The sequence below is a fragment of the Mus pahari genome, chromosome 6 (genome assembly GCF_900095145.1).
Source record: "Mus pahari chromosome 6, PAHARI_EIJ_v1.1, whole genome shotgun sequence".
Lineage (NCBI taxonomy): Eukaryota > Metazoa > Chordata > Mammalia > Rodentia > Muridae > Mus > Mus pahari.
In genome coordinates, this window is record NC_034595.1 from 82,762,520 (window position 1) to 82,790,352 (window position 27,833).

Here is a 27,833-nt window from a genome sequence, read left to right on the forward strand (position 1 = left end):
TCAGCCTGCAACAGTGCACACTTGCATGCACAAGGAATGTTCCACAGACGGATTATCTATGCTGATGTTCCCCTTCCACCAAAACTAAGAACCTGCGTCTTTCCAGGTTTATACCTTTTACAAAGAATTTTCATTTCCCCACTCAATCTCTTTGTATGCTGTGAGCATTTTAAAAGACTTCTTCCTCCATGGGATTCCTCTCATATCTGAACAGCTTGATGTTTTACAATGTATTATCCTGTCCACCTTAACATTCTTCTAATGTTTTATCCACTCCTCACAACCGTCTGAAATGAGGTATATCATTGTCATGGCATCAATGAGAAATAGGCTCCGAGTTGCGCTCACTCGCCCGAGCTAGAAAAGAGCCGGTAGGATTTGAGCCTGGTATTCCTGATATGTTAGCTCCGGGTAAAGAAGTTCCCAAGTCTTGGTGGAGCATGCCTCTAATCACAGAACTTGGGAAGCAGATCTCTGAATTTGAGGCCAGCCTCGTCTACAGAGAGAGTTCCAGAACAGCCAGGGTCACACAAAGAAACCTGTCTCGAAAAACTGGTGATGGTGGTGGTGGTGATGGCGGTGGCAGTGATGATGATAAAGTCTCTGTGTTGTTCTGAGGAACTGGAGATGAAGTGATACTTTAAAAAGCCTGGCACAGTGGTATCTCAATAAAGGGTGGGAAGGGGATACTGAGGTCAGAATGTAAATGACTTTCCTGAAACACCATGTGGCAAGCAGCAACGCCGTTCTAAGCCAGTTCCGAACTCTCTTCATTTGGGTAGGCTGCTTTGGCTGACTGTGCAACTTCTCTAGGTCTCTGAATACCCTGCGCCATCCCACCCTCAATCCTCACACCAGTCCAGGAACCGTTTCTCCCTACACCACTACCTAGGCAGAGAGCAAGTGGCCTCTTTTAAAGGGAGGGGCGTGGCCACGAGCGGGGCGGGGCACAGGCTTGCGGTCGCGGACAAATGACGTAGTCCGGAGAGCCGGGTTCTGCCAGTGCTGGAGGCAGCATGTTGGTCAGCCAGCGAGTGACAGGAGTACGAGCCCGGGCACCTGTGCTTGCGGGTCTCCTCGAGGCTTGGTGCCGCCACGGCCGGACCACATCCTCCTACTCCGCTCTCTCTGAGCCGTCACGGGTGCGGGCGCTGGTCTATGGCAATCATGGGGATCCAGCCAAGGTCGTCCAGTAAGAGTCGGCGCCGCCACCGGGGAGGGAGCTGGGGTTCTGGCGGGGTTTTGAGGCGGGCGGCGGACTGCCAAGAGAGGACGGGGTCCGAGAAAGCGGCGTCTGCTGCTCTACAGATGCCGAGCCCCAGGGCGTGCTTGCCAACCCGACACCGGTGCTTTCCGGCGGCCGAGGACCCGCGAGCACCGGTACAAGAGTGAAGGCCAGGGTTTACTGACCCATATTGGTTTGAGGATTGTGCCTGTCACTCCTTTGTCTAAGTGGATGCTTCGACTATTTGTCACGGCAACAGTCTGGGGGTAGTTATTGGATGTTTCCCCACCCTTTTTTTTTTTTTTTTTTTGCAGATGAGAAAAGCGAGGCATAAGAAAATTAAAATTAACATTTGCCCCAAGTCACCCAGCCAGTGAGAATAGGAATTTGAACATACGGTCTAACAGCCTACCTGGATTCTACTCCTGTTTTTAAATAGGTAGTAGATTATTGTATGCCTTTCACAGAGGCCGAGGGGCTTGTCTAAAGTGATACGGCTAATTAGTGATAGGAATGGGTGCTGGAATTCACCTTCGCCTCTTTCTCATGTGAGTTTCCTTCCACCAAGCCATGTATGCATCTTGGCCTACTTATGACGAGTTGTTTAAACCCAGCTTCACAGCATGTGCCTTTAATCCCAGCACTAGTGAGGCAGAGGCTGGCAGATCTCTGTGAGTTCAAGGCCAGTCTAGTCTACATAGTCAGTTCCAGGATAGCCAGGGCTATAGAGAGAGACCCTGTCTCAAAACAAACAAGCAAAAAGGAGTTGTTTCATAATCCCAGCATGCTGAGGGAAAAGGGTTATGAGTTTGAGACCAACATGGGTTGCATAATGAGCCTTTGTCTCAAAATACACACAGTAAAAATACATAAAAAAAAAATTTTAAAACCCTCAAATACAATTAGGGGATGCGTGTGGTGTGTGCCTGTAGTCCCAGCACTTGCTAAGGAAGGGGGATTGTGAAGGTGATGCTAGTCTGAACTACATATTGAGACCCTGCCTCAAAAACAAAGAGTGGACAAGTTGGGCTTACCGACATGCATCTTATTATTATTTTCTCTTCCTTTTTTTTTTTTTCTTTCAAGACAGGGTTTCTCTGTATAACCCTGGCTGGCCACCACGCCCAGCCTCTCTTCCCTTCTTAAGGTCTCCCTGTATGGTCCCAGCTAGCCTGGAACTTGTCGAGTAGACTTGGCTGACCTGTGATCCTTTTGTAGTTTGTAGTGATCCTTCTACCTCTGCCCCCAGCACTGGGACTGAAGTTGCCTGCTTCTAATGGGGGAGGGGGCTCCTTTGGTTGTATGTTTGTTTGAGATAGGGTCTTACTTTGTAGCCCTGGATGGCCAGCCTCTGCCTCCTAAATGCTGGGATTAAAGGCATGCAACTCCAAACCTACCCACCCCACCCCCGTTTTTAAACAGAGGCTGGGCTCTTAACTCCCAAGTGCTGAGATTACAGGTGTGTTCCCCACTCTTCCTGCTCCCCTTCCTTTCTCTCCCCTCAGACAAGGTGTTCCTGTATTGCTCAGGAATTTGTGGCCTCTCTTTCCCCCAGCTTCTCAAGGAATTTGAATTATTGTTGATAGTCTTTGTTCTAGAGGTGGGTGTGGCCAGAGGGTCCATGCCCTTGAGTTTATCTGAAGCTCCTCTCTTCCTGTCAAAGCACCTAGCCTATACATAAACCATTACAATAATTCTGTCTGCTGTGAATCAAGGAGTTATAAAAGGCACCACAGGGGAAACTTCCAGGGCTTTTTGGTGGAGTGACATTAGTTCATTCTTATCCCTGTATGGTATGTTTGTGATGTGGCCCAGAGAACTAAGTGACCTTGCCAAACCCTCAGCTAAGCCAAGTTAGGGCAAAGAGCTGACTCCAGATTCCCTAATTCCCAGATTGGTGCTTTCACCTTAGCCCTACTCCAGACAACCTTAACAGCTCTTTTGACTGGTAAGATATGTGTAGGTAGTTGGTAGCTCACATGCAGAAATTATGAATTAAGATCCAACAGAATTTTATAAGAGGATATTATAGACATAGAGGTTCAGAGGTTGACTAACTTGTCTAAAATCAAACATCTTATATTTGATTTGAGGAGAGAGGGAGGAAAAGAGGGAGAGAGAGAGAGAGAGAGAGAGAGAGAGAGAGAGAGAGAGAGAAGAGAAGAGAAGAGAAGAGAAGAGAAGAGAAGAGAAGAGAAGAGAAGAGAAGAGAAGAGAAGAGAAGAGAAGAGAAGAGAAGAGAGGAGAGAGAGACTAAGAGAAAGAAAGCTCTCAGGAGTCAGTTCTCTCCTGCCATCTTTAGCAAACAGGTGATGGAGCTCAGTACCTCTGCCTGCTGAGCTGACCCCTCAGCCGAAAGTTGTATTTTGCTCATAGGGAATCAATCATGTCAGGATAGACACTTCCCTGGAGATTTTGCTGCAGTGAGCTGATAAAGTCCTTATGAGCAGGCCTCCATTTTCAGAAATGGACTCAAACTGAGAGCAGCGTGGTGGTGCTCCCAAAGGCTTGTCATTTGTGTCTCTCCTCAGCCTGCTACAAAATACCTGCCTGCTCCTGTCATGTTAGCTGAACCCAAAGCTCATTTCATTAAGAAGTTCACCTTTTATTGAGTTCTCCCAGGTGATGAGGAAGGTTTGGGTGGTTAAAAAGATGTGTGCAGTGGCCTCCTGATTGGTTTCCTGTTGGAGAGCCAGGGAAGCTGGGAACAGTCTGTCTACAGATGCCCCCAGGAAAAAAGCCAGCAGCTTTGTCTTCTATGTAGACTCCTAGTTATTTCCCCAAGTTCAGAGCATTCTCTTTAGCCTGGATTCACAGCTCAGTCTGTCACCTGTGCTACATTTGGAAACTATTTCTGGGCTCTGCCTCTAAAGTGCTCAGTAGGTCTGTCGAGGCCTAGGGTGGCCATTTATTTACGCTTTTCAGGCCTCCCAGTGACTGATGCCTAGCCATTGTTGAGAAGCAATGCCTATGGATAGATGGCCAGGCAGTAGGGATTGTCCCTGGTCTGGTCTGACCTTCCCTTCTGACTCAGATTCAGACAACTTTGCATGTGGGCTGAGGCCAGTGACCGAGATTCCCTTTGTAGTTCTGTGTGAGGTTTACAGTACCCACAGCCACCAAAGAATCAAGTGTTCCTTTCCCATCTTAATGCCTGGGCATCTCTGGATCTGGTGACCAGTAAGATCATGAAACTATCCGAAATCCAAACAATGGTTCTCAGACAGGTGTGTTTTGTACTGTGGGCCAGTGCTCTGGGAGGTGGAAGGAGAGAATAGGGAAAAGTGTAAAATCAGGCTGCAGAATCTCACAGGATTCTGGAAATTCCAGAGGTGGCCATAGCCATCGTTCTCTGTGCAGACTTCTAGATTCTATACCACAGAGGTCTGTAAACCCAGATGTCCTTTTCTTTCCTCCTCCCTACATCCTCCTGCCCCTCCCCCATCCTACAGAGCATTCCCTCAGAATGCTGTTCTCTTTAGTGCCAGTATGGAAATAACTCTTGTTTATTTTATACCCACCAAGTAGCAAGCATTGAACTAAGTTCTCTCCATAGAGTATGTTATTCAGATGGAGCTGGGGTTGTAGCTCAGTAGTGTCCTTGCCTAGTGTGCACAGGGCCCTGAGTTCAGTCCTAGGCATCACATCAACATCATACAGCTTGGTTTACTCTTGAGTCTAACAGATAAGGAAACTGAGCCTCAAGAAGACTGAAAGGCTCTTGCCCAAAGGCCAGCTAGTGTGTTCCTTCTTAAAGTACTTCATGGTTGTTGAAGGGGTCCCTAGTACAGAAAAAGGCTGGAAGAAGCAGTTACAATCATCTGAAAGTTTGTTTGTTTGTTTGTTTGTTTTTCTGGGGAAAGAAGGAGTTTAAAATTAGGATTATGATAGCTTAAAAGAATAAAATTACAGGTCATTCAGTGGCCCTGAGTTTTCTGTTCTTTTTGAGAAGGGCAGTCCTGCTCTGGGACAGGGGAGATACCAGTCTCTGCCTTCTTCCTTGTTCCTGTATCCAGCTGGTATGGTTGTTCACATCTGTAATCTGAACACTTGATGTGGAGGCAGGAGCATCAGGAGTTTGAAGCCGGTCTTGGCTACATAATGAGTTTGAAGTGAGCCTGGGCAGTCTCAAAACACCAAAAGAAACCACTGCTCCCTAACTCTGACTGCTTATCTGCCATCTGCAAGGTGAACCCACAGTGGGAAACCTTTGGGCACAATACCCTTTCTGACTTAAGCCAAGGTTATGTTGGCAATGCATAATGCTTGATGTCAGTGTTTAAAACAAACATTCTGCAGGTAACTTGGATCTTAAACTTGGATAGTATTTTTTTAAATTGGCATTTTGGTTTGGTGCTCTGTTGAGGGCCCCACCTTGGACTTTTTCATAGTCAAAGATGAAGGAAGTGTACATAGTGTTCATTGATAAGGAAACTAGACAGCACTGGTTCTTTGAGGGGAAGTAGGTACTGGGCCCTGAAGATTCAGAGGCAAGTGATTTATCCCTTTGCCCCCAGGAACCCTCTGGTCTAGTCCAGGAGGTGGGCCACTTTAGCCTAGTGGGATAGGTGTTATGATGTGTTCAGAATGTAATGAGTGTCCAGAAGAGGGGTACCTGATCCCCTTCTCCTGACCTTGGGGAGTCAGACTAGCAAGAAGTCTAAGCCCCATGGGAGATTGAATAATGTTATGTGAGAGGAATGTCCTAAGCAACAGAGGCTGAGTGTACAGAAGCCCTGAGGGTCTTGGGGCCTCATGCTGCCTGGGAGGCATTTGTGTAGTAACTGACCCAGAGGAGAGTAAACCAGGGTCATGGAATTCGCACTCACTGTGGACTTCATGTCATGCCCCACTGTCCTAGTTTCTTCCTAGTTGCCTCAGAGGTAAAACATGGCAGGCACACTGAATTCTACAGTAGGTTAGGAGTTTTCCCTACATCCTGAGCTCTGGGGGGGAGATGCTGTTACTCAGTGCCACTCCAAGTCACATTCCTACCTGTCTTATCACATGCTTCGTGGCCTTTCCCACTCAGGGTGAGGACAGAAGGGCCCTCATTTCAGAAGCAGATGAACAGATGACAAAATCATACTAGCTTGAAAGGTTTTGTTGAGGTGTAAGAGCAATGGCCCACATTCCAATCCTTTGTCTACCACTGAGCATTTAAGCGATGAAGTCACTGCAGTCCCTCCTCTCTGAACATCACCTGATAAAGTAACTGTTGGCAAGGTCAGCAGTGGCGAACATTCATGCTGTCCCCCATCTATTGTGCCAGTAGCAGGCAGAATGCCTTTATAGTCTGTGGTGGTTTGAATAGGTATGACCACCATAGACTCATGTGTTTGAATGCTTGGCCCATAGGGAGTGGTACTATTAGGAGGTGTGGCCTTATTGGAGTAAGTATGTTACTGTGGAGGAGGGCTTTAAGGTCTTATACATGCTCAAGCTATGCCCCGTGGGACACAGTCTCCTGCTAACTTCAGATCAAGATGTAGAACTCTCAGCTCCTTGTCCAGCACCATGTCTGTCTGGACTGACCCAATAATGGACTGTAAGCCAGCTCCAATTAAATATTTTCCTTTACAAGAGTTGCTGTGGTCATGGTGTCTCTTCACAGCAATGGAAACACTAAGGCATAGCCCGTTCTTCCCTATATGAGGCCTTGTGTTTAGTACCTTTCTGTCACAACATATGCATGAGACAGCTTAGGTAATAGACTCCATTTTGGAGGTTGTAGTCAATGAGAAGTGCCATTGCTTCTGGATAGGAACATGCACCAAAACTGTGCATTCTAGCATGAACCACAGAGGAAGTGACTAGGTACTCCAGTGACCTGAAGACCTACCCCTGGGCTTCACCTCTTACCCACAGTGCCCTGGCCACCAAACTTCTAACACAGGGACATTTGTGGTCTGAACTATAGTGGATTTCTCTCAGCACAGCACTGCACACATGAAAACAGAAACAACTCTTCGTTTTTCAAGCCATCCTTTGACAGCCTCTGAAAGTCAGGCACCACTGGACCACCTGCTCCAGTTTCTTGGGATGCTGAAGCAGGAGACTTGTTTGAGCCCAGGAGTTAAAGGTTAGGCTGGACAACATACTAAGACCCTCAAAAGGGGGGGGGCCAAGGGGCAGCCGAAATTGTTTGATGGACCAAAAGATGAGTCCCAAGAAGAAGGTAGGCAGGACCACCTTGAGGCAGGAAAGCCAGAAGAGGCCCGGCAAGGCTGGTGAGTGACAAAGAGCTCTGGTCCCTAAGAGTCCAAGACTCCGTCAGCTCTCCAGCAGCTTAGGCTACTCACACACACTGCTGGTCAGGAGCTGAGGAACCATCTTCCTCCCACTTGTGACTTGTGTCTTGCTTGTTAATTAGTAAAGTCCCAGCATCCTAAGTACTTCACTGAATCACAGAAGGCAACCTGCTAATCATGAGGACTACATACAGACTTGAGGAACGCCACAGGAGGTGTCAGTCACCTTTGCCCAGTGCTATATGAGGGCACATATTCCGGCCTCATGTGCTGAGCAGATGGGGAGGTCTATTCGGTGATGTGCTCTCTCAGTCAGGTCTGACTAAAATTATTTGCAATGACGGAGTGAAAGATGAAAGAACAAATGGCTGCTGATTAAACATGGGAGGCAGGAAAGAGCGCTCAGCAGAGCTGGCCAGTCAGTGTCTACCTTACCCAGCAGATAGAACTGAGCAGTCCCCCGGGGACTAGGCTCTTTCTTTCCCCTCTCAAAAGGCTCTTTCTTCTGCCTGCTTCTGTTTCTCTTGTACTTGATATGGCATCACAGGTGTACAGCCTGAGCCTCAAAGGAGCCATTGTGACCTTATCCAGCCTGGGATCTGTCAGCTGAGACAGTGGCAGCCCTCGACATTGCCTGGCGCCGTCATCAGACTCACAGGGGAAAGACCCAAACAGTGCTGAGAGGTGACTTGCAACACAGCCAGGTTGTGTTTGGGGGCCTCAGTTGAGTTCTGCAACACAGCCATCATTCCCTTCGGTGAACTTAAAGAAAAACCAAAAAAAAAAAAAAAAAAAAAAAAAAAAAAAAGTGAGACAAGGATTGCTATCATAGCACCAAAGGGAGGGCCAGCTCCTGGAATTCAGACCCATCCCTGTTCCCTGTATTCCTTCTTGTCTCAGCAGCGGTATCCTTGACGACACTGTTAGATCTGTCTGCAGGCATAGTGTCTGTGGTATTGATGGCATTCCATGAGGGCAGGCTGGGGCTGGTCCTTCCTGTAGAGATGCAGCTGGACCAACACAGCTCACCCCAGGAGGGAAGCAAGTATCGGGCCTGCCTCCCACCACCACCTACTGGTGTACGCGGCTTCCACTTCCCAGACTCTAATTTCTGCCCTGCCTGTCTCTACCTACCTTTCTGCCCTCCTCTGTGACTCTCTGCCAGGCTTTCCAGGAGCCAAGTGAGACCAGGGATAGTTTTCAGTCCAATGTCCTATCTACTCTTGGGAGGTAAGCAGGTCTGTGAAAATCATGTTCTAGTCAGGGGAGCTGGACCAAGCCTCCTGGGTTCCTCTACTGCAGGACTTCTCAAAGCCTTCATGGTGTGTTTGCTGACCCTTGGGAAAGGGACTGGCAGGGAGTCTGAACAGATGTACTGAATCCTAAGGAAAGCTGATGTCTCCTAGGAGAATCCCCAAGTCTGTTTTAAGAGCAAGTCTTGCTGCTTTTGTTTAAGCCAGCTAACTTAGATTCTCTGAGCCTCCGCTTTCTCCCTTTTTAAACTTAGCATGATGTGATGCCTGGAGCATGAGCGCCGGGAAGATAAGAAACCGTAGATGCCGACTGACAAACTTGGGAAGACTCTGTTAGCTGTCCTTTTGTTGTCCAGCCTGGTGGCCAGGGGTAAGGTTTAACACACAGTGGGCTGGCAGCCCTTTATGTCTAGCCCGAGCATAGTCTGCTGTCCACCCCCCAAGTCACCTCCATCAGACTTCAAATCCAGCACCTTTCTGCCCACTGCCAGTCCCTCCATTCTTCCTCTCTGTTTGCTCAGCCAGGAACCCAAACGAAGCCTGGGAGTCCTCACTCTCGGCCACATTCTCTCACTGGAGAGGAGTTTGGACCTAGATACTTGTTAATCACCAAGGAGATTAACAAGTATCTAAGCACCTCCCAACCAGCCCCATCGTGCCTGAGTATACACACACACACACACACACACACCAGGTGATAACTAGAAAGGGTTCTGGCTTCCAAGTCTGAAGGATCCAGACCCAAACTCCTTTCCATAGTTCCCAAGAAGCTCTGAAGACTGAGGGTTTGGAAGGGAAGCAGATTGTCACTATCCGTTCTTCTGGTGTGAATATTCATGCCTCCTGATGCCGTAGTACCTGACCACAGGGCTGCCCAGCCCTCTGGGATATAGATAACTCTGGAGGACATCAGATCCCAAGAACTCCAGAAAAGACATCTTGAACCTATGCCTTGATCAATTAAGAAACATACATGGAGCCAGGCGATGGTGACGCACACCTTTAATCCCAGAATTTAGGAGCCAGAAGCAGGTGGATCTCTGTGAGTTTGAGGCCAGCCTGATCTACAGGGCAAGTTCCAGGACAAACAGGACTACACACAGAAAAACACTCTGGAAAAACAAAACAAAACAAACCACCTATGGAAGGACTTCATAACCCATGCAATGACCTTAAGTGATAAGTCACCCCTGCTGCCTAGCAGAAGAACTAAGAGAACCATTTCCAGTGGACTGCTCCAGGAAGAGTGGCAGAAGTAAATATTGAGCTGGGTCTTGAAGGCTGAATTGAAATTTTCATTTCACGGAGAAACTGTGGCAATGAAATCCTTGCTAAGGGAAGAATGTGTAGAAAAATGTGCAGGAAAAAAGAAAAGCTGTGTCTAAGCAGCTTGAGCTCCTGGGCTTTGTCAGCTTACAAGAAAAGTCTGATTATCTGTCAGGATGCAGGAGAAGCCATGGGGATAACTCAAAGAGGCAGCTAGTTTGCAAACCTGCTTGCTCCAGGCTGGACTTTTCTTTGGGATACAGACTTAATACATAGACTCTCAGAAAAGTATCACTGATGGCCTCCCAGGGAAGTCCACTGGGGAGACCCTGGCAATGCCAGCCACCCTCCTCTCTCCCCTCAGCCAGTGCAGCAAGGCCAGGTCAGGTCAGGGCTCATTTCACAGCTTGGGTTGGAAGCTCACCAGGTGGCTTCTTTTACCATCTGAAGGCCAGGTTCAGATCAGATCAACCACCTACCACTGTTAACAGCCTGAGTGAGTTATTTACCTCTTCTGTGCTTTTGTTCATCAGCTATAAAAGCAGAACAATAGTCTGCGAGCTATTGAAATAGGGTGGGAGCTGGCCTGCCTATAAAGCACTTGGCAGGAAGCCTGGCTGGTGAACACTCAGAAAGCAGCAGTTATTATTATAGGGAGGACCTCCTCCCTCCTCCAGCTGTACACACACACACACACACACACACACACACACACACACTTCCTTAGCACTACATTTCTTTTGCAAAGCCTTTTAGTCTATACTTGTCCCTGGTGTTCCACTCATTTCTGTGGAGAGGTTTTTTTTTTTTTTTTTTTTTTTTTAAAGCTGATTCTTAACCACAGTGAGACCTGGCTTTTCTCTGAGTCCAGTGTTCCTAGCTTGCGTGTTTATGTTCCCCAAATTCTCTGAGGTTCTTGTAGGCTGTCAGGGCTTCCAAACTCACCTCTAGATGTTGGTGTGCAGCCATGTAATCAGTGCCAGCTTTGACTCGCCAGTGTACACTTCAGAATCTCCAGGAACTGGGCTCCCTAGTAGACATGGACTGTTAACACATCCCTCACAGAAGCCGTCTGTGTAAAGCTCCCAGTACTGGTGGAGAGAAGACTCGTAGAATATGCCTCTGTTGCTGCTATTAGTATGAGACATTACTTGAAAAAAAAATCACACTTTTAGCCTAAGATCATGCCTTAGGTCTAATTAAAAAGGTGAGATTATGGAGGAGGCAGGTGAATTACCTCAGCTTAGTGTGAGGATATTGTGACACCATGCTAGGAGCCTCTGGCTGACAATTATATATGATTCTGCTAAGTAAAAGTGAGGAAAATTATTACTTTGTAGATACACTTGGGCAGAGAAGCATTGCAGACCTGAAGCGTTAAGTTTCAGGAAAGGAAAGGAGTTTGCAGTCATTGAAAAGTCACAGGAACTCGCTGCAGTGATTGGAGCTGTCTAGTCAGCAGGTGTTCTGCCTCGTTGCATGTCATGTTGACACAGGCTGTAGTCAGCTGAGAGGTGATAGCTTCAATTGAGAAGTTGCCTCCATAAGTTCAAGCTATAGGAAGGCAAGCCTTTAGGGCTTTTCCTAAATTAGTGATTGATGGGCAGGCCCAGCCCATTATGGGTGGTGCCACCCTGGAAAGTGATCCCTGGATGCTATAAGAAAGCAAGCTGAGCAAGCCAGTAAGCAGCCCTCCATGGCCTCTGCAGAGATGACAGCTCTGTGGCTAACGTGAGATTTCTCTCACAAAGGACCCAGGTTTGTGTCCAGTACCCATATCAAGCAGCACATCACTTCCTGTAACTGCAGCTCCAGGGGATCCAGCACCTTTGGCCTTCACAACACCTGTGCTGAGCTACACAGATAAACACATGCATAATTTTAAAAGTAAAACACAACATTTATCTTGAGCACTGGCTGCTCTTGCAGAGGATCTACATGGTGGCTCACAAGACTGTAACTCTAGTTTGAGAGGAACCAACACCCTTTCCTGCCTCCATACACAGGCACACGTGTGGTACACATACACATAAGTAAAATACTTTTTATTCTAAAAAATTTTAGGATAAAAAGCTCTTCAGTTTTTTGAGACAAGGTCTCAGTACAGAGCACAGGCTAGCCTCAAACTCACCATTCTTTCGCATCGGCCTCCCACATACAGGAATAGGGGTATACCACTAGATCCAATCCAACAAAATAAAACTTTTTGTTTTGTTTTGTATTGTATTTTCGAGACAGGGTTTCTCTGTATAGCCCTGGCTGTCCTGGAACTCACTTTGTTGACCAGGCTAGCCTCGAACTCAAAAATCTGCCTGTCTCTGCCTCCCAAGTGCTGGGATTAAAGGCGTGAGCCACCACACCTGGCTAAAATAAAACTTTTTAAAAATAACAACAGCTCTCTCAAAGTCCCCTGGCAAATCTTTTACATGTGTGGGGTCTCCATGTATGTGCTTGCACACATGTGTTTATGAGCTAGCCCATGCAGGCATGTATAGAGGCTAGTGGTTGACACTGAGACGTCTTCCTCAGTTGTTTCTTCATTTTCAAGACAAGGCTTCTCACTGAACTTGGTGCTTACATTTTCACTGACTGACAGTGGATCTGTCTTTCTCTGCTTTACCTCTAGTGTTGGAGTTACAGGGACTGGCCTAACATACCTGTTACATGAGTGCTGAGGACCGGAAGTCTGGTCCTTGTGCTCCACAGAGAACTCTGAGAGCTGCTAGAAGGTATATAGTCCAACCTTCAGCCCAAGTAAGCTAGCTCGGAGAAGAAATGTGCCAGAGCCTGACATCAAGGTCTCCACCTGCACATCTTTTCTAGCAGACCAAGACCCCAGCCCAGAAGGGCCATCTCCCTGGGGTGTGAGTCACAGTCAGCAGAGACACTTCACAGATACAGAGGTTCTCTTTCTGCCACCTCACTCTGCAGTACAGGAACTATCACCTTTGCCCATGTGTGTTGGAGCCAACAAAACAGCACATGGATAGAGGACAGGGCTGACCCAGAGTTTCTCAGGTATGCTTGCTCGAGAGAACCACACTTGGGGTACCCTCACCTGGTGAGGCTGGTAATAATGAGTGTGGCCGGGCAGTGTTGGCGCACGCCTTTAATCCCAGCACTTGGGAGGCAGAAGCAGGCAGATTTCTGAGTTCAAGGCCAGCCTGGTCTACAGAGTGAGTTCCAGGACAGCCAGGGCTATACAGAGAAACCCTGCCTCAGGGGAAAAAAAAAAAAACAGTGTACCACATGATTTTTAGAACCAAGCAGGTTGTGGAGAACCTGACGCCAGGCCAGCAGAAGCTCACTAATGTGTCTGTCCCCAACACTAAGAGGATACCAAGATTGATCCATTGCAGTTGGTGTGAGCCTGCACTCTGTGCTGGTCCTCAAAGCACCTCCTTTCCATCAGAACCAGATTCCTAGGCACACATGGCAGTTGAGGCATGTTGTTGACCTACTTTGGGGAGACAGTTTGAGCAGAAGATACTTAGCTACTGACAATGATTTTCTGTGCTTAGGCTGAAAAACCTGGAGCTCACTGCTGTGGAAGGATCTGACGTCCACGTGAGGATGCTGGCAGCCCCTATCAATCCATCTGACATAAATATGATCCAAGGTAACCTTGGTCTCTGGAGCTTATGGTAATTGGCTCAGGTAGAGTATGAAGTGCTCAGGATTAGCAGTGGCTGTCCTCTAGAGGAGCAGCATGCAGTCTCGGCTCCTCTCTGGCCAACCTCTAAGCATGACGCTCTGTGAGTTAGGTGAATTGTAGTGGTGGGAGGTCCACCCTTCTGAAAAGCCTGTGACATGCTAGACTCCTTTCTTACTCGAGTTTGTCCTTGTGGTAATCCTGTGCCCAAAGAGTTTTAGCTCCTGCATAGTTAAGAAAGCAGAAGGCTAGAGCTTGGTTAAGTGGACTGTTCATGAGGGCAGGGTCCCGATAAGCTCAAATGTGACTGACCACAAAGTCTAGCCCTCCAGAGTCTCAGCCGAACCTGACAGTGTTACTGTGTTACTTTCTGTTACCATGATAAAACATCATAACCAAAACAACTTATAGAAGAAAGTTTTGTTTCAATGTATGGCTCCAGAGGGTTAGAGTCTGCAACAGCAGGGTGCAGGCAGCAGGCATATAAGCAGGGAGCTGGGGGGCTCACGTTTTGAACCCAAAACATGGAGCAAGCATTGGAAATAGCACAGTGCTTTGAAGACTGAATTCTACCCTCATCAACACACTTTCTCAGCAAGACCACACCCCCTAGACCTCCCCAGAAAGTGTCACCAGCTCAGGATCAAGTGTTCAAATACATAAGTCTGCAGATGACACTCTTATCCGAACCACACATTTACACTCTGACTTCTTCTCTCCCAGGGAACTATGGCCTCCTTCCCAAGCTGCCTGCTGTTGGAGGGAACGAAGGCGTTGGGCAGGTGATAGCAGTGGGCAGCAGTGTGTCTGCATTGAAGCCAGGAGATTGGGTGATCCCAGCAAATGCTGGTTTGGGTAAGTGTCCCCAGGTGTGAGCAGCCATTTATTCTTCCAGATCCTACACTGCAGATGCATACCCACTGGCTCGGTGCAGCTAAGCAGTGTGGGGTTTGTTGTTAAGTTAATAGGCTACCTCCAGCATGTGGAGTTGAATCCTGTTTGTTGTGCTCTGGAGGGACATACCTATGTCTCCTTGGCTCGCTGTTGATTGGAGCTTTGAGTATCTGATTCCTTATATCCTTGCTGTAAGATTAGATGCAGATTACGTACAAGTAAGGTTGATCCCACTTTTCAGAAGGCTCAAATTTGACTAAAATGTCAGGAAGGCAGTACTTCAAAAAAGGGCGTACCCCGAAGCCACAGGAAGCAGAAGTAATCGTAGCTGTTCTGACAGAGATGTTTGTGAGGAAACTCTAAGTGAAACTGTGGAAGAAAGTCTTAGAACAAGTCCGTGGTGGGAGAAGTTGTTAAGCAGAAATGAGCCAAAAGGCATTTCCTGTGGAAGAGGTAAGATGAGCAAATACAGGGGAAGTTTGGGGAGTGGAAAATCCAGTGTGCAGCCTCAGCCACGGATCTGCCTGTGGAGGTTACATAATGAGAAAGACGGTTCCAGAGGTGGAGTGGGACCACATGGGGTGCAGTCCTAAAGAGCCAAGCTAGAATAGCATTTTGTGTATATATGGAAAGAAGTCATTAGAGTGTTCTGCTTCTCAGTTCTCAACGTTTTCAAGGCACATCCATTATCCAGATGGATCTTCATGGGAGCCACGAGAGGGTAGTGTTCCCAAAATGAGTGAGGTGGCCTAAGGTTAGAGACACTCTCCCCAGAGGATGAAGTAGAGACCAAAGGAAAGGATAAGAGAGCGTTAATAAAGTAGAGGTAGAAAGATAGTGGGAACAACACACAGCAAAAGCAGAGGATTGGCGCCTCTCAGCCTTGTCTGTTGAGGCCTTTCTTAAGGTGGGTGTGGAAACTGCTTTCTACCCAGAATAAGCTGAAGAAATAACCCACATTTTGTTTCTGTTGGCTTTCCCACCACCACCTTCCACCCCCCCACCTCCACCTCCCTAGACAGGGTACACTAGGCTGGCCTCAAATTGAATCCACCTGCCTCTAGCTCTGGAGTGATGGGATTAAAAGTGTATGCGCCACCATACCCTGCCTTTTAAAAGCTTTTTTAAAAGTTGGAGTTAATAAATGTAAGTATTTTGGAGTTAATATATATAAGTATTTTGGAGTTAATATATGTAAGTATTTTGGAGTTAATATATATAAGTATTTTGGAGTTAATATATGTAAGTATTTTGGAGTTAATATATATAAGTATTTTGCCAGCATTTGTGTGCTTGTCGGGCTGACTGGATGCCAGAGCATGCCACCCAAGGAAAGCAGAGTGTTCTTCCAGGCAAGAAGCATTGAGATCTGGGACAGATGGTGTGGTTCTCAATCTCCTGTGGACCCAGACACTGCTAGGGACCTTGAGTGGTCCAAGGGTTTGCCCTTCCCCCACTCACCAGGCTGAAAAGGGGTGGTTGAGCCCAAGGCTCTGTAAAACAAAGGCCTCCCCCCATGGCAATCCTCTGTGAGAGAGACAGTCCTTGCTTGTCCATATTGCTTTATTGTTATGGCAGATGTGAATGCATACACCTTAATCAGGGTTAACCAGGGATTAAATACCTTTTGCAAGAGGGGATGTCCAGGAAGGGAAGCTCGTGGATTGAACACTAGGGGCCTATCTAGACACCTCATTAGCATGGAAAACTCTAGGCTTTATGCTCAGTGGTTAACCAGGGATTAAATACCTTTTTCAAGAGGGGATGTCCAGGAAGGGAAGCTCATTGGCTAAACATTCAGGCCTATCTAGACACCTCATTAGCATGGAAAACTCTAGGCTTTATGCTCAGTGGGGTGTCATGGTTACTTGCTTCAGGACTGGTAGACCCTGGCCAGGAGCTGGTTACAATGCCTGCTGTTCTCAATTATGAGGTTTCCTAGGGAAGTGGGGGAGGGTTGAACCTGCTTCATCCTTACAATTCTTCCATCCACACCACAAGCATGCAGTGCCCTTGGAGGCCTGTCTTAGTTAGGGCTTTACTGCTATGCACAGACACTATGACCAAGGCAAATCTTATAAAGGACAACACTTAATTGTGGCTGGCTTACAGGTTCAGAGGTGCAGTCCAGTATTACCAAGGCAGGAACATGGCAGCATCCAGGCAGGCATGGTGCAAGCAGAGCTGAGAGTTCTACATCTTCATCTAAAGGCTGCTAGCAGAAGACTGAGTTCCAGACAGTTAGGCTAGGGTCTTAAAGCCCACACCTATAGTGACATACCTACTCCAACAAGATCACGCCTCTAAATATTGCCACTCCCTTGGCCAAGCGTATTCAAACCATGACAAGGCCCAAAGAGGATGTCTGATCCCCTGGAACTGGAGTTATAAAGTTGTGAGCCATCATATGTGTGCTGGGAAGTTAACTCAGATCATCTTGAGGAACAGCAAGTGCTCTTAACCATGGAGCTATCTTTCTAGCCATTGCTTTTAGTTTTTAACTTTAGGGTGGTAAAGGCTGTTCAGTTTGAGATAGCAGATAGCTGTCTAAATTGACTTTCTCAGGTTTACCATTTAGCCTTTACTCTTGGCCATAAAGGAACACTGTACTACACTTACTGTCATTAGTTTACTCTCCAGCTTCAGGACCAGCTTGAGACCCCACTCTGCTTTGTTTGTTTACCAAGAAATGGCATGTAGGCGAGGATTGCCTATAGAAACTTTAATGCTTGAGTCTTGAGTTTACCTCCCCCTGATTCCCTAACACTGGCCCAATAGATGGCAGACAGTATCCACTCAGTTCAGTGTATGAGGATCTGAATCTTGGAAAACAAAATTTACTCAGACTCAAACACAAAGCGAGAGAGAGCCCAGTGGAGTCTTGTCTCCTGTGTTTCCCACTATACTCTTTGTCTCCTGTGTCCCCACTATACTCTGTCTCCTGTGTTCCCCACTATACTCTGTCTCCTGTGTTTCCCACTATACTCTGTCTCCTGTGTCCCCACTATATTCTGTCTCCTGTGTCCCCACTATACTCTGTCAGGGTTCTTTGGGCTATGAATTTCAAAGCCTAATTTAAAGTTGCTTTATTATTTTACATCACCATGCATGTAACTGTCAATGAGGACTTGCACACCATGAGCTTTGCTCTTTCCTCCAATGCTTACTCCCAAGTCTGCTATCCTCGATACCCTTGTACGGAGGAGAGGGGCCTGGGTGTGCAGGGGCTCCTCTCTCACTACCCTGCTCATCCTGATTCAGGAACCTGGCGGACTGAGGCAGTGTTCAGTGAGGAAGCACTGATTGGAATCCCTAAGGACATCCCTCTCCAGAGTGCTGCCACCCTAGGTGTCAACCCCTGCACAGCCTACAGGATGTTGGTGGACTTTGAACAGCTGCAGCCAGGTAGGAACCTACAAGCTGGGGGAGCAAGCCAGGGTCTTCCCACTGGGTGCACCAACATCCTGGCTCAAAGGACTTGGGAACTTGCTGGCACACGTGGTGGAGAGAGGGTCCCTGGGGGCAGTGACAAGCTCTAACCTGAGTAACTTTTACTGCTCTTAAGTAAAAAGATGTTCGATTGGTTCCTAGAAAACACTCAGAGGACACACTGTAAGAAGTGCTAGTCACATTCCCCAGAGCTAGGGCTGGAATGCTGTCACACAGCAAAAATGTGTTGAGCTGTGCTAAGCTTTGGGGACACAAAGCCATGGGGGACAAACATAGCCACTGTTTTCAATAAAGTGCTGAACTCAGTGGTAATAGTTCCGCTCAGCACTTCCACTAGCAGGAGCGCCTCTGCAGGCATCCTCTCTGCAAGGGTCACATCTTCAGAGGGATGCAGAAAGGGCTCTTGTTAGGGATTAATTACCCAATCCCAGGCCAACAAGGTCTGACCCAGGCTTCACCTCCCCTGATTTACCTAACTGGTCACCCATATGGAGAGCAGGGGTGCCAGAGGCTGACTACAGTATGTTCAGTCTTCCTTTTCATCAGAGAGGGAACAGACCCAGAGAGGTGAGCTGTTACATGAAATCACTCAGCAAATATGCAGCCAGAGTGTTACTGGGTTCCTCTGAATGCAGAGGCCAAGCAGGCGCTGGGGCAAGCATTTCGTTTGGGAAGTGGCCCCTAGAAGCAGAAGCAAGGGAGTGAGACAGCAAGACAGGGGGGACGCACAACCCATTAAGGCTTTGCCCACTGCTGCTGTCAGAAGCCTGGCCTCGGTCTTGCTAGGGACGCCCTCGTGTTCTTCACATGACACACTACAGAATTAACCCCAGGAGACAGAGACTGGCCAGTTTGTTTCTGTTGCTTCTGAGGGCTTTGTCTGTCTTGTTTATAGTTCTGGGAATAGAATCAGGGCCTGGGGTATGCCGAGCAGTAAGTCTACCCCAGACCTGTGCCAGCCTAGCCTTCCTACTGTGTGAGATCTCTCTACTGCCTGACTGAGCCACACAGGGCTGGGGAAATCACCTACCGTCCTTCTCTCATGCCACTGAGGAAACTGAGGCAAGAGCTGCTGGACTATGATAAAATTAGATAGCCACTGACCAAGACCCTCGGCCATGATGGGAGTCCTAGGTGCCTTTGGTAGAGAAAGCCAGGTATGATGAGAGACCTCTGCTGGAGTACTGGTATAGCCAGCGCCTCATCTCTTGTCCTGGTCCTGAGGTCACTCCTGATTAGGGCAACTCTGTGCTTAACAGAGCCAGGCCTTCTGATGCTACCCACTGTAAGTATAAGCAGCCCATCTTTCCACTTTGCTACCTCAGGGCTGATGAGGCCAGACAAACTCATGACCTGGTCTAAAGCAAGAATAAATGTCACTAGAACATATGCATAGGTGAACACAGATCATGGAAGCCAACTTTGGCAGCCCAATACTCGCCTTCACTATCTTTGTTATTATCCTGTATTCCTGTACTCCTCAACTCTAACTGAAACAGATCACCTACACAGTCAGTTGAGGATGCACTAGTGAGTGATAGGTTGGAGCCAAGGTAAATGAGCATCCTTGACCTAGGAGTCTGCTACTAGCTATAGCTCATTCTTCACTGACTGCTGCTGCCTTTCAAAACCAGACACTGTTTCCCAGTCAACAGAACATCTTCCTGCTCGTTTGGCTTCAATCAGAGATGCTCTGGAAGGTACTCCCAGGCCTCCTGGTTTGTTTGTTTGGTTGGTTTGGGTTTTTTGAGACAGGATTTCTCTGTGTAGCCCTGGCTGTCCTTGAACTCACTTTGTAGACCAGGCTGGCCTCAAACTCAGAAATTCACCTGCCTCCCAAGTGCTGGGATTAAAAGCATGCACCACCACTGCCCAGCAGGCCTCTTGTTTTTTAAAACTGAAGTTTTAAGAGGACATGATGTATCCTGTCCTGTTTAGTTACAGTCATTGGTAAAGCAAGATGCACACCTAGCTCCACTGTGTGCCAGAACCCACATTTCCCTAGGGCACCACACTGCTCTCCCACTGTAGAGATGAGGATATAGCTCAGTGATAGAGCACTTGCCTGGCATGCTCAAGTTCCTAGGTTCCATCCCCAGCACCTCAAAGCAAAAGCAGACATTCTGTAGGGCCCAGGAGCTTCCCATTTCTCTCATACAGCTCTCATCCATTTCAAATGCACTGTCATTAAATAATACACAAGGGAGCAAGGGATGGCCCTCCCTCAGGACTGAAGGGTATTGATAAATAGGAACCTGTGCACAGCTTAGTGTAGAACACAGTTACAGCCTGAGCACTGATGAGATACCAGAGTCCTCTGGGAGCAAACAAGAAGGAACCTTGGAGAGCTTCATGAAGGAAGCCACAGTTGAGCTGAACTTAAAAAGGAAGAGAACCAGAAAACCATTTCAAACCAGAGACTCGGCCTCAGCATGGGTCAGTGAGATGACTCAGCATGCAAAGGTGCTTGCCACTGAGACTTGACAACTTGAATTCAATCCCTGAACCTACATAGTAGAAAGAGATAATGTGCTCATGGATGGATAGATGGATGGATGGATGGATGGACAGAGGGCATAAAAATTGGGAAGATGATCAAAGCACTATCTGAAACATGGGCAGAGTGTCCAAATCCTGTGACGCATTATAGGTGTGGTAAATGTGGAAAGTGTGGCGATAACTGAGTGATAGTTCACAGTATAAGGAGGTGCCATTGCTAGGTCTTGCATCCACACTAGGATCCAAGGCTGGGAGCCCTCAACCCAAGTTTGCAGGGCTTGACATGGTCTCTTCCACAGGGGACTCTGTCATCCAAAATGCGTCCAACAGTGGAGTGGGGCAAGCAGTCATTCAGATCGCCTCAGCCCTTCGCCTAAAGACCATCAACGTTGTCCGAGACAGGTACTGGGAAACCTAATCCTCATGTCCCTGCGTACTCCTACATCTCCACCAGATGGCGCACATGTGTAAGCATGAGTGGCTGGCTGCTGACTTGCAAGCATTCAGCAGGGCAAAAGAAGTCCCTGTGAAAGTCTGACACAGAGATGACAGAAAGAGGCAGTAACGGTCCATACTGAACAGTCAGTCAGGAGTGTTGGAGACTTGACTTAGGGCAACCACAGTTCCACTTGGGAAAGCCTTGGTTTGTACTGTTGTATGAACTCTCTAGCCCTGTCTGTTTGCATGTGTGCACTAAGCACAGCTATGAAGGAGGTGGGGCAGGCTTGTGGTCTCTCTTTTACAGATGAGGAAGCTCAAGTTTCCAAGAGAGGAAGCAGCTTGCTCAGGAAGACACGGCAAGTCAGTAACAGACTTACCTTCTTTCCATTGTCCCCTCCAGTCCCTTTAAACCTCAGTGTGCTTCCATGGCTGAGTCACTTGAGACCTTTCTTACGAGGGTTGGTACTTACTCCCACCCCTGCCTCTGCAGTGGTGATGAAAAAGTGCTTCTGTGTGCCTGGACCAGAGAGTCCAGGCCACTCTGCACTAGAGTGTGTTTGCATGATACCCTCAAGTGCCCTGGAGAGCAAGAGGAAAGAAAGTGGTATCTGAGTAGAAGGAGGGCATAGGATGGCTCTTCCCTGAGCACAGATGGCTCTAGGCTGTGTGCACTCATAGGTTGTCAGACTATCTCCCAGCCTGGCTCTGTCCGGGGAGGAAAGGAGGCGAGAGCTGGTAGAGCATGATTAAATTATGTGGACAGCTCCTGCTTGAGGTCTGGCTTAACCTCTCGCTATCCCTGTTCTTAAAACAGAAATGTGTTCTCAGGGCTGTGGCAAAGGGGTTCTGGGAGCTTGAGGGAGGATAGTTGCCAGTGTGACCTGATTGTGTTTGGTTTCCAGACCCGACATCAAGAAGCTAACTGACAAACTGAAGGATCTAGGAGCTGATTATGTCCTCACAGAGGAAGAGCTAAGGATGCCTGAGACAAAAAACATCTTCAAGGTACCTAGCCTGGGTCTGGAGAGGTGTGTAAGCAGTTAAGAGCACTGACTGCTCTTGCAGTCCCAGCATCCATATGGTGGCTCACAACCATCTGCAACTCCTGTTCCAAAGGATCTCCACAGGTACCAGGCACACACATGGTACAGAGACAAACATGCAGGCAAAGCATTCACATTCACATGCACAAAGTCAAGTCTACAAATTTTTAAAAATAAAAGCCAAGGCACCCCGCTAAGAACAGTTCCCCCTTCATCCCATGCCATCTCCTGGTAATTACAAAATATGGCTTCCCTGCTCTGCTCTGCAAACCAGCTTCTCTTCTGGAAAGGACAAAGCCCATCCAACCTTAGCCTAGGGATAGCATGCTGTAAGTGCTCAGACATGGAAGGAGGCAGAAGCAGACAGACTTTAGGAAAGCCAAGGTTTTAAATATTTGTGGTGTAGTCCATCAACCCACATGGCAGATGAGTCAGAGCTGGACGAGGGTCTGAGGAAACTAAGGCATGGAGAAAGGAAGGAGAGAGGCTCCTAAGCCTCTGCCTCACATTTACTTGACATCCCTCAGAAAAACTTTACAAAGTAGCTGACATAGATGCTGCATAGATGAGACACCAACCTCAGAACCACATCATCACAAAGTGGTGAGGCTGGCCCCATCACTCTGAACTTGAAGCCGATACCTCTTTAGAGCATACACCCCAGCAGACCCAGTCTGAGGCCTTTTGCACTACAGTATATGGAAGGACCACATACCCAATGTTGAGCACGTTTGCCCTGGACAGCATTGCTGAAGTGGAGGTCAGCCTATGGTGTAGACTTCTCTGTTCCTGACACTGAACAGAGATGCTGCTTGTCTGTGCTTCCCAAAGTCCTGGGATGTACAAGAGGATGAAGCTATTAAAGACCTTCCCAGACGTAATGAAAACAAGCCCAAAAAGTCACGCACACTCCATTTTCTTTTCTTCTGACTCAGCACTTGGGCCTCACCGTGCTGCTTGTAGCAGCTTCTAACCCCATGAGCACCCAGTAGTGCCCTCACAGTAGCCTCCTTACTTTCAGGACCTGCCGCTGCCCCGATTGGCTCTCAACTGTGTTGGTGGGAAGAGTTCTACAGAGCTGCTCCGGCACCTAGCGTAAGTCCATCAACCTGCAGGTCTCCATCAGGAGGGCTGTCTAGTGACAAGTGTGAATATAGGCCAGGGTAGAAGGATGCTGACAGTGGCACACAAGGACATCTTGCTCTCTGGCCTGTGCTCTCAAGCCTTGTCTCTGTGATAAGATGGCTAGCCAGCCTTTTCTCCCCGCAGGAACCCAGGAGTCATCACTTACTGGCTTCTTAAGATATTTCTCACAAGATATTTTGAAACATATAAAAGTGCTGAGGTAGGGCTGGAGAGATGGCTAAGATCACTGACTGCTCTTCCAGAGGTCATGAGTTCAATTCCCAGCAACCACATGGTGGCTCACAACCATCTGTAATGGGATCTGACACCCTCTTCTGGTGTGTCTAAAGACAGCTGCAGTGTACTCATATACATACATACATACATCTATCTTTAAAAAAAAAAAAAAAGTGCTGAGGTGCTGAGGGACCAGAGATGGGCATTCTCTCAGTCCCCACCACTGCAGAGAAGCTCCACTCACTGTGTGCTGTTCTCCAACCCGAGGACACCTAAGAAATACTTCCTAGCAAAGCAGGGCCCCTGCACAGTGACTCGCCCAACACCACAAGCTACGAGCTGAAGAGGTGGCTAAGCTGCTGAAGTAGAGCATAGACTGGGACACTACACAGCTATGTTGAGAGTCAGCCTCTGCAGTGGCTGTTGTGCCATCTATAGCCATAGGCAGAGCTTACTATTCCAAATTCCTATTTTGCTTTTCCCTTTGGTTCTGGGGATTGAACCCAGGGCCTTGGACATGCTAAAGCACATGTTCCATCACTGAGCTATGCCCCCCCATCCCCATCTTCACTTTAAAAAAAGGAAGCCCAGAGAACGTGATCACTTCATTTAGGTGTGGTTGACGATGAGTTTTCATAACTACAGAACACCCCTATTCAGGCAGCGAGCAGCCTGTGAGACTGCCTGCATCCTCCATGCAGTTGTCAAAGGAAGAAGTAATCACTTCTTCCTTTGTGGGCACTGACATTAAAAGGACTGGGTTCGAACCCCACCTCTGCTACTTCTAGCTATAGACCTGTGAAGAGTTAGGTAAAACATGAAGACCCAAGCCTTAGTTTCCTCAGCTCTGAAATGGGCGTAAGGAATATGGTTCTGCCTCTGCTGGGTAGTATAAGGGACAGTGAGGTGATGCAGACATGATGAACTTCAGCTCTGTCCTATAGCACAGACAACAGTCTCTCCTGATGTTACCCTGATAATTCATGGAGACAGTACAGGTAACATGCTTAGAGCTGTGTCTGGTACAAGGAGAGAGGGCTTGCTTCCATTAGGAACTTATTTCTTGAGTGAGAACCATCTGAGAGGAATTTAAGGCCAAATTAAGCCATGCTTGTGAGGCACCCCTGTAATCTTAGCACTCGGGAGGCTAAGGAAAAGGAGTAGCGTGAGTTCAAGGCCAGACTGAGATAGATACCAAGTCTGAGGCAACCATAGGATACATAGATATAGACAGATATAGTCAAACACACACATACACGGAGACAGAGGCACAGAGAGAACATTGGGAGCCTGGGGATACAGCTTAGAGCACATGTTTAACATGTGAAGACCTAGGATTCTTCTAGCACTGTGACTGATAGGTAGGTAGTAAGATAGCAGTTGACTCCATTATGTCCTTCCCTGTTTTCCTCGGTTTCTCCAAAAAGATGCCTCGGGTCATCCTTTATCAACAAACTCCTGAAAGAGTCAAGGAGCAAGAACAGCAGTGAAGGCTAAATCTAGCTCATGCTATCCTCACCAGTTCATTGTAGGAAACTACATTATAGCTAGGCAGGTTGGGATTAAAGGCATATGCCTCCATTCCCGATATGTGTGATATTCAGTCCCTGCCTCTAATTCTTTAAGTCAGAGCTTAAAACTGGGAAGCTATTTTTTTTTTTTTTTAAGCCTCCCCAGTGATTTTGAGAGCCAGATTGGTTCCTTTAAGTGCCTTAGCAAGTTCCTTAGGCCATGGTAGGTTCTGTCCTGGTAGTGCCTGCACCCACTCTTCATTCTCTGGACTCTACAGGCCCGGAGGAACCATGGTGACCTATGGGGGAATGGCCAAACAGCCTGTAACAGCCTCTGTGGTAAGTTGGGGATACCTGCAGACCAGAGCTTTGCCGCCTCTTTCCTTGCTCTGACTGCAGTTGTCTAAATTCGGGGATCTATACCTGAAGCGATGCTTTAAGTTCTAGTACTCAGAGCCTCAATGCATCTTCCTGTGTCCACAGAGTCTGCTCATTTTTAAGGACCTCAAACTTCGGGGCTTTTGGTTGTCCCAGTGGAAGAAGAACCACAGTCCAGGTGAGTGACTGATGCCCTCGGTACCAAGGGGCAGAGGGGTGTAGAGCCTGATATGGCTGCAGAGTGACCAGCTGCTCTAAACCCTGCAAAGTGACTAGTTCCTCAACCTTAACAGGATTCAGGATCTTACCATAATTTACCATAGTCAGGTCAGCAAATCGCTTCTAGAAGGAGCCAGCTGGTCCTGGCAGAGGCTAGTGAGATAGACTAGCCCTTGTTCTGAGGAGCTGACTGGGTGCAGTGGCATACACTTGTAATCCCAGCTCTCAAGAGGCTTAGGTGGGAGGGTTATGAGTTCAGGACCATCCTTAGTAATATAACTAAATGCTGTTTTTAAAAAAGAAGGAAAAACAAAACAACTGGAAAATAAAATAAAAACCAAAATCTCACCAGATAGATCTAGGTGGGCCTGGCCTAGCTGGGAACTGTGGTAAGTCACTGAATCTCTGCCTTGTTTTAAGCATTGTTGGTTTTAACACTTTGAGCCATTTGACAGAGGAGAAAACTGAGGCTCAGGGCCTCTAAGTCAATCACTCAACCCTCTCCCATCTCTGGAATGGAGCTGCTAACGTCAACATAGGCCTCTGACTGCATGGCCCAGCTCCCCAGATGAGGAGCCAAGGCTGAGAGCGAAGACTGACATGGAGTGGCTGAAGGGAAGTGGTGACATGCACCGCTGTTCTGAGCAGAAAAGCTCTTCAGGAGAGTGAGGGGAAGGGCTGGGGGAACTTGGTTAATACTTGCCAAGCAAGCTTAGAACCTGAGTTCAGATCCCCAGTATCCACATAAAAAGACTGTACCCCAGGACTACAAGGAGAGAGGAGAGGGGGAAAGGTAGAGTAGCCCAGCCTATAACCAAATCAAAGAGCGTCATGTTCAGTGAAAGACTGTCTCAGAAAATAAAGGGGTCCTGAGAATGGTGGTGTGCACCTTTAATCGCAGCACTTGATTGGCAGAGGCAGGCAGATCTCCATGATCTATAGAGTTCCAGGCCACTCAGGACTACATGGTAAGATCTTATCTATAAATAAGAAACGTGACTGAGGGAAGACACCTCAATCAATATGTGGTCTCACCTACACATATATACACTTAGAAGTACATATACTACACCCAAAGTAAACATTTAAAGAGAGTGGAACCCAGCACTACATAGGGCAGATTCTGACACCTGGAGGATCAAGTCTGGTCTTGGACTGAGAGAGCAGGTTCTGACTGGATTACAAAAGGCTTAACAAGTTCACACTCCTGCCTTGAAGACAACTGGGAAGCCAGCATGGCAGTGGTTTTTTTTGTTTGTTTGTTTGTTTTGTTTTATGGTGTGTGTGTGTATCAAGACAGGGTCTTACTCTGTAGCCTTGGCTGTCCTAGAATTCACTATATAGACCAGGCTAACTTGGAACTCAGAAATCCACCTGCATTTGCCTCCCAAGAGCTAGGAGCAGAGGCACGTGCCACTATGCCTGCCAGCATAGAGTTCTAACCAGGAAGTAGGATTAAATCTTAAGGTTGGGTTTATTTCTATGAAAAACATTTCCCAGGGCTAGAGAGATGGCTCAGCAGTTAAGAGCACCATCTGCTCTTCCAGAGGACCTGAGTTCAATTCCCTGCAACCACATGGTGGCTCACAACCATCTGTAATGAGATCTGTTGTCTTCTTCTGGTGTGTCTGAAGACAGCTACAGTGTGTGTGTGTGTGCGTGTGTAAATCTTTAAAAAAAGAAACACACTTCACAGCTGAGGCCTTCACCTCGATTCCTACTCTATATTCGGCCCTTAGGAAGAGGCAGACCGAGAAGGGATAGTGGGTGCCTCCGCTGAGGAAGCCCAGGGCTGTCAAGAGTTTTTCCTCCTGTGGTCTGTTGTCATCCAGCACGGTGCCAGGTACTCTGCCCTCCTGGCTTCCTTAGCTCAGTAATGCTGTTCTAGCCACCACTTAGGGCCAGCTCTTCACCAGCCCTGTCCTGCGGATGAGCCTCTCTAGCCATCACTGCCCATTGACAGTCCCTAGGATTACTCTGAATGATTCTGTCTCGAGTCAGCACTCAGCCATCCCACTAGACCTCACCTGTTGTTCCCTGTCTGACTTGCGCCTCCTGCAGATGAGTTCAAGGAGCTGATTCTCACTCTCTGCAACCTCATCCGCCAAGGCCAGCTCACAGCCCCATCCTGTTCTGAAGTTCCACTGCAGGGCTACCAGCAGGCTTTGGAAGCCTCCATGAAGCCTTTTGTGTCTTCGAAGCAGATTCTCACCATGTGATTACTCCAGAGGACCAGGAGAAAAGCAGGAGAGGTAGGCCAGCAAGACTGGCTGTCTGCTGGCCCCTCCATGAGAACCCCAGCCTTCCCGGACTGCCTCACTCACACTGCCTCTTCCTACCAGGAGGGTGGGGGGCCAAGCCTAGGGTCCCTAATAAACCCTGAACTTCC

General features: G+C 47.9%; 1 protein-coding gene across 1 annotated transcript; it reads left to right on the forward strand.

The window, feature by feature from the left end:
- The first annotated feature begins 990 nt into the window (after window positions 1-990).
- On the forward strand, window positions 991-27,833 carry Mecr (mitochondrial trans-2-enoyl-CoA reductase). The gene is made up of 10 exons (XM_021200616.1): window positions 991-1,192; window positions 13,517-13,614; window positions 14,371-14,502; window positions 17,803-17,946; window positions 20,790-20,892; window positions 21,834-21,936; window positions 22,996-23,069; window positions 25,126-25,186; window positions 25,331-25,403; window positions 27,506-27,833. Exons 1-10 carry the CDS (start codon window positions 1,017-1,019, stop codon window positions 27,661-27,663), a joined length of 1,122 nt encoding a protein of 373 aa, XP_021056275.1. The 5' UTR covers window positions 991-1,016; the 3' UTR covers window positions 27,664-27,833.

Bases quoted from the DNA above. Each gene is read 5' to 3' on its own strand.
- Mecr (XM_021200616.1), top strand. From the start codon at position 1,017: ATGTTGGTCAGCCAGCGAGTGACAGGAGTACGAGCCCGGGCACCTGTG. The intron at 23,070-25,125 runs GTAAGTCCATCA...TGGACTCTACAG, and splicing joins GAGCTGCTCCGGCACCTAGC to GCCCGGAGGAACCATGGTGA. The intron at 25,404-27,505 runs GTGAGTGACTGA...CGCCTCCTGCAG, and splicing joins GAAGAAGAACCACAGTCCAG to ATGAGTTCAAGGAGCTGATT.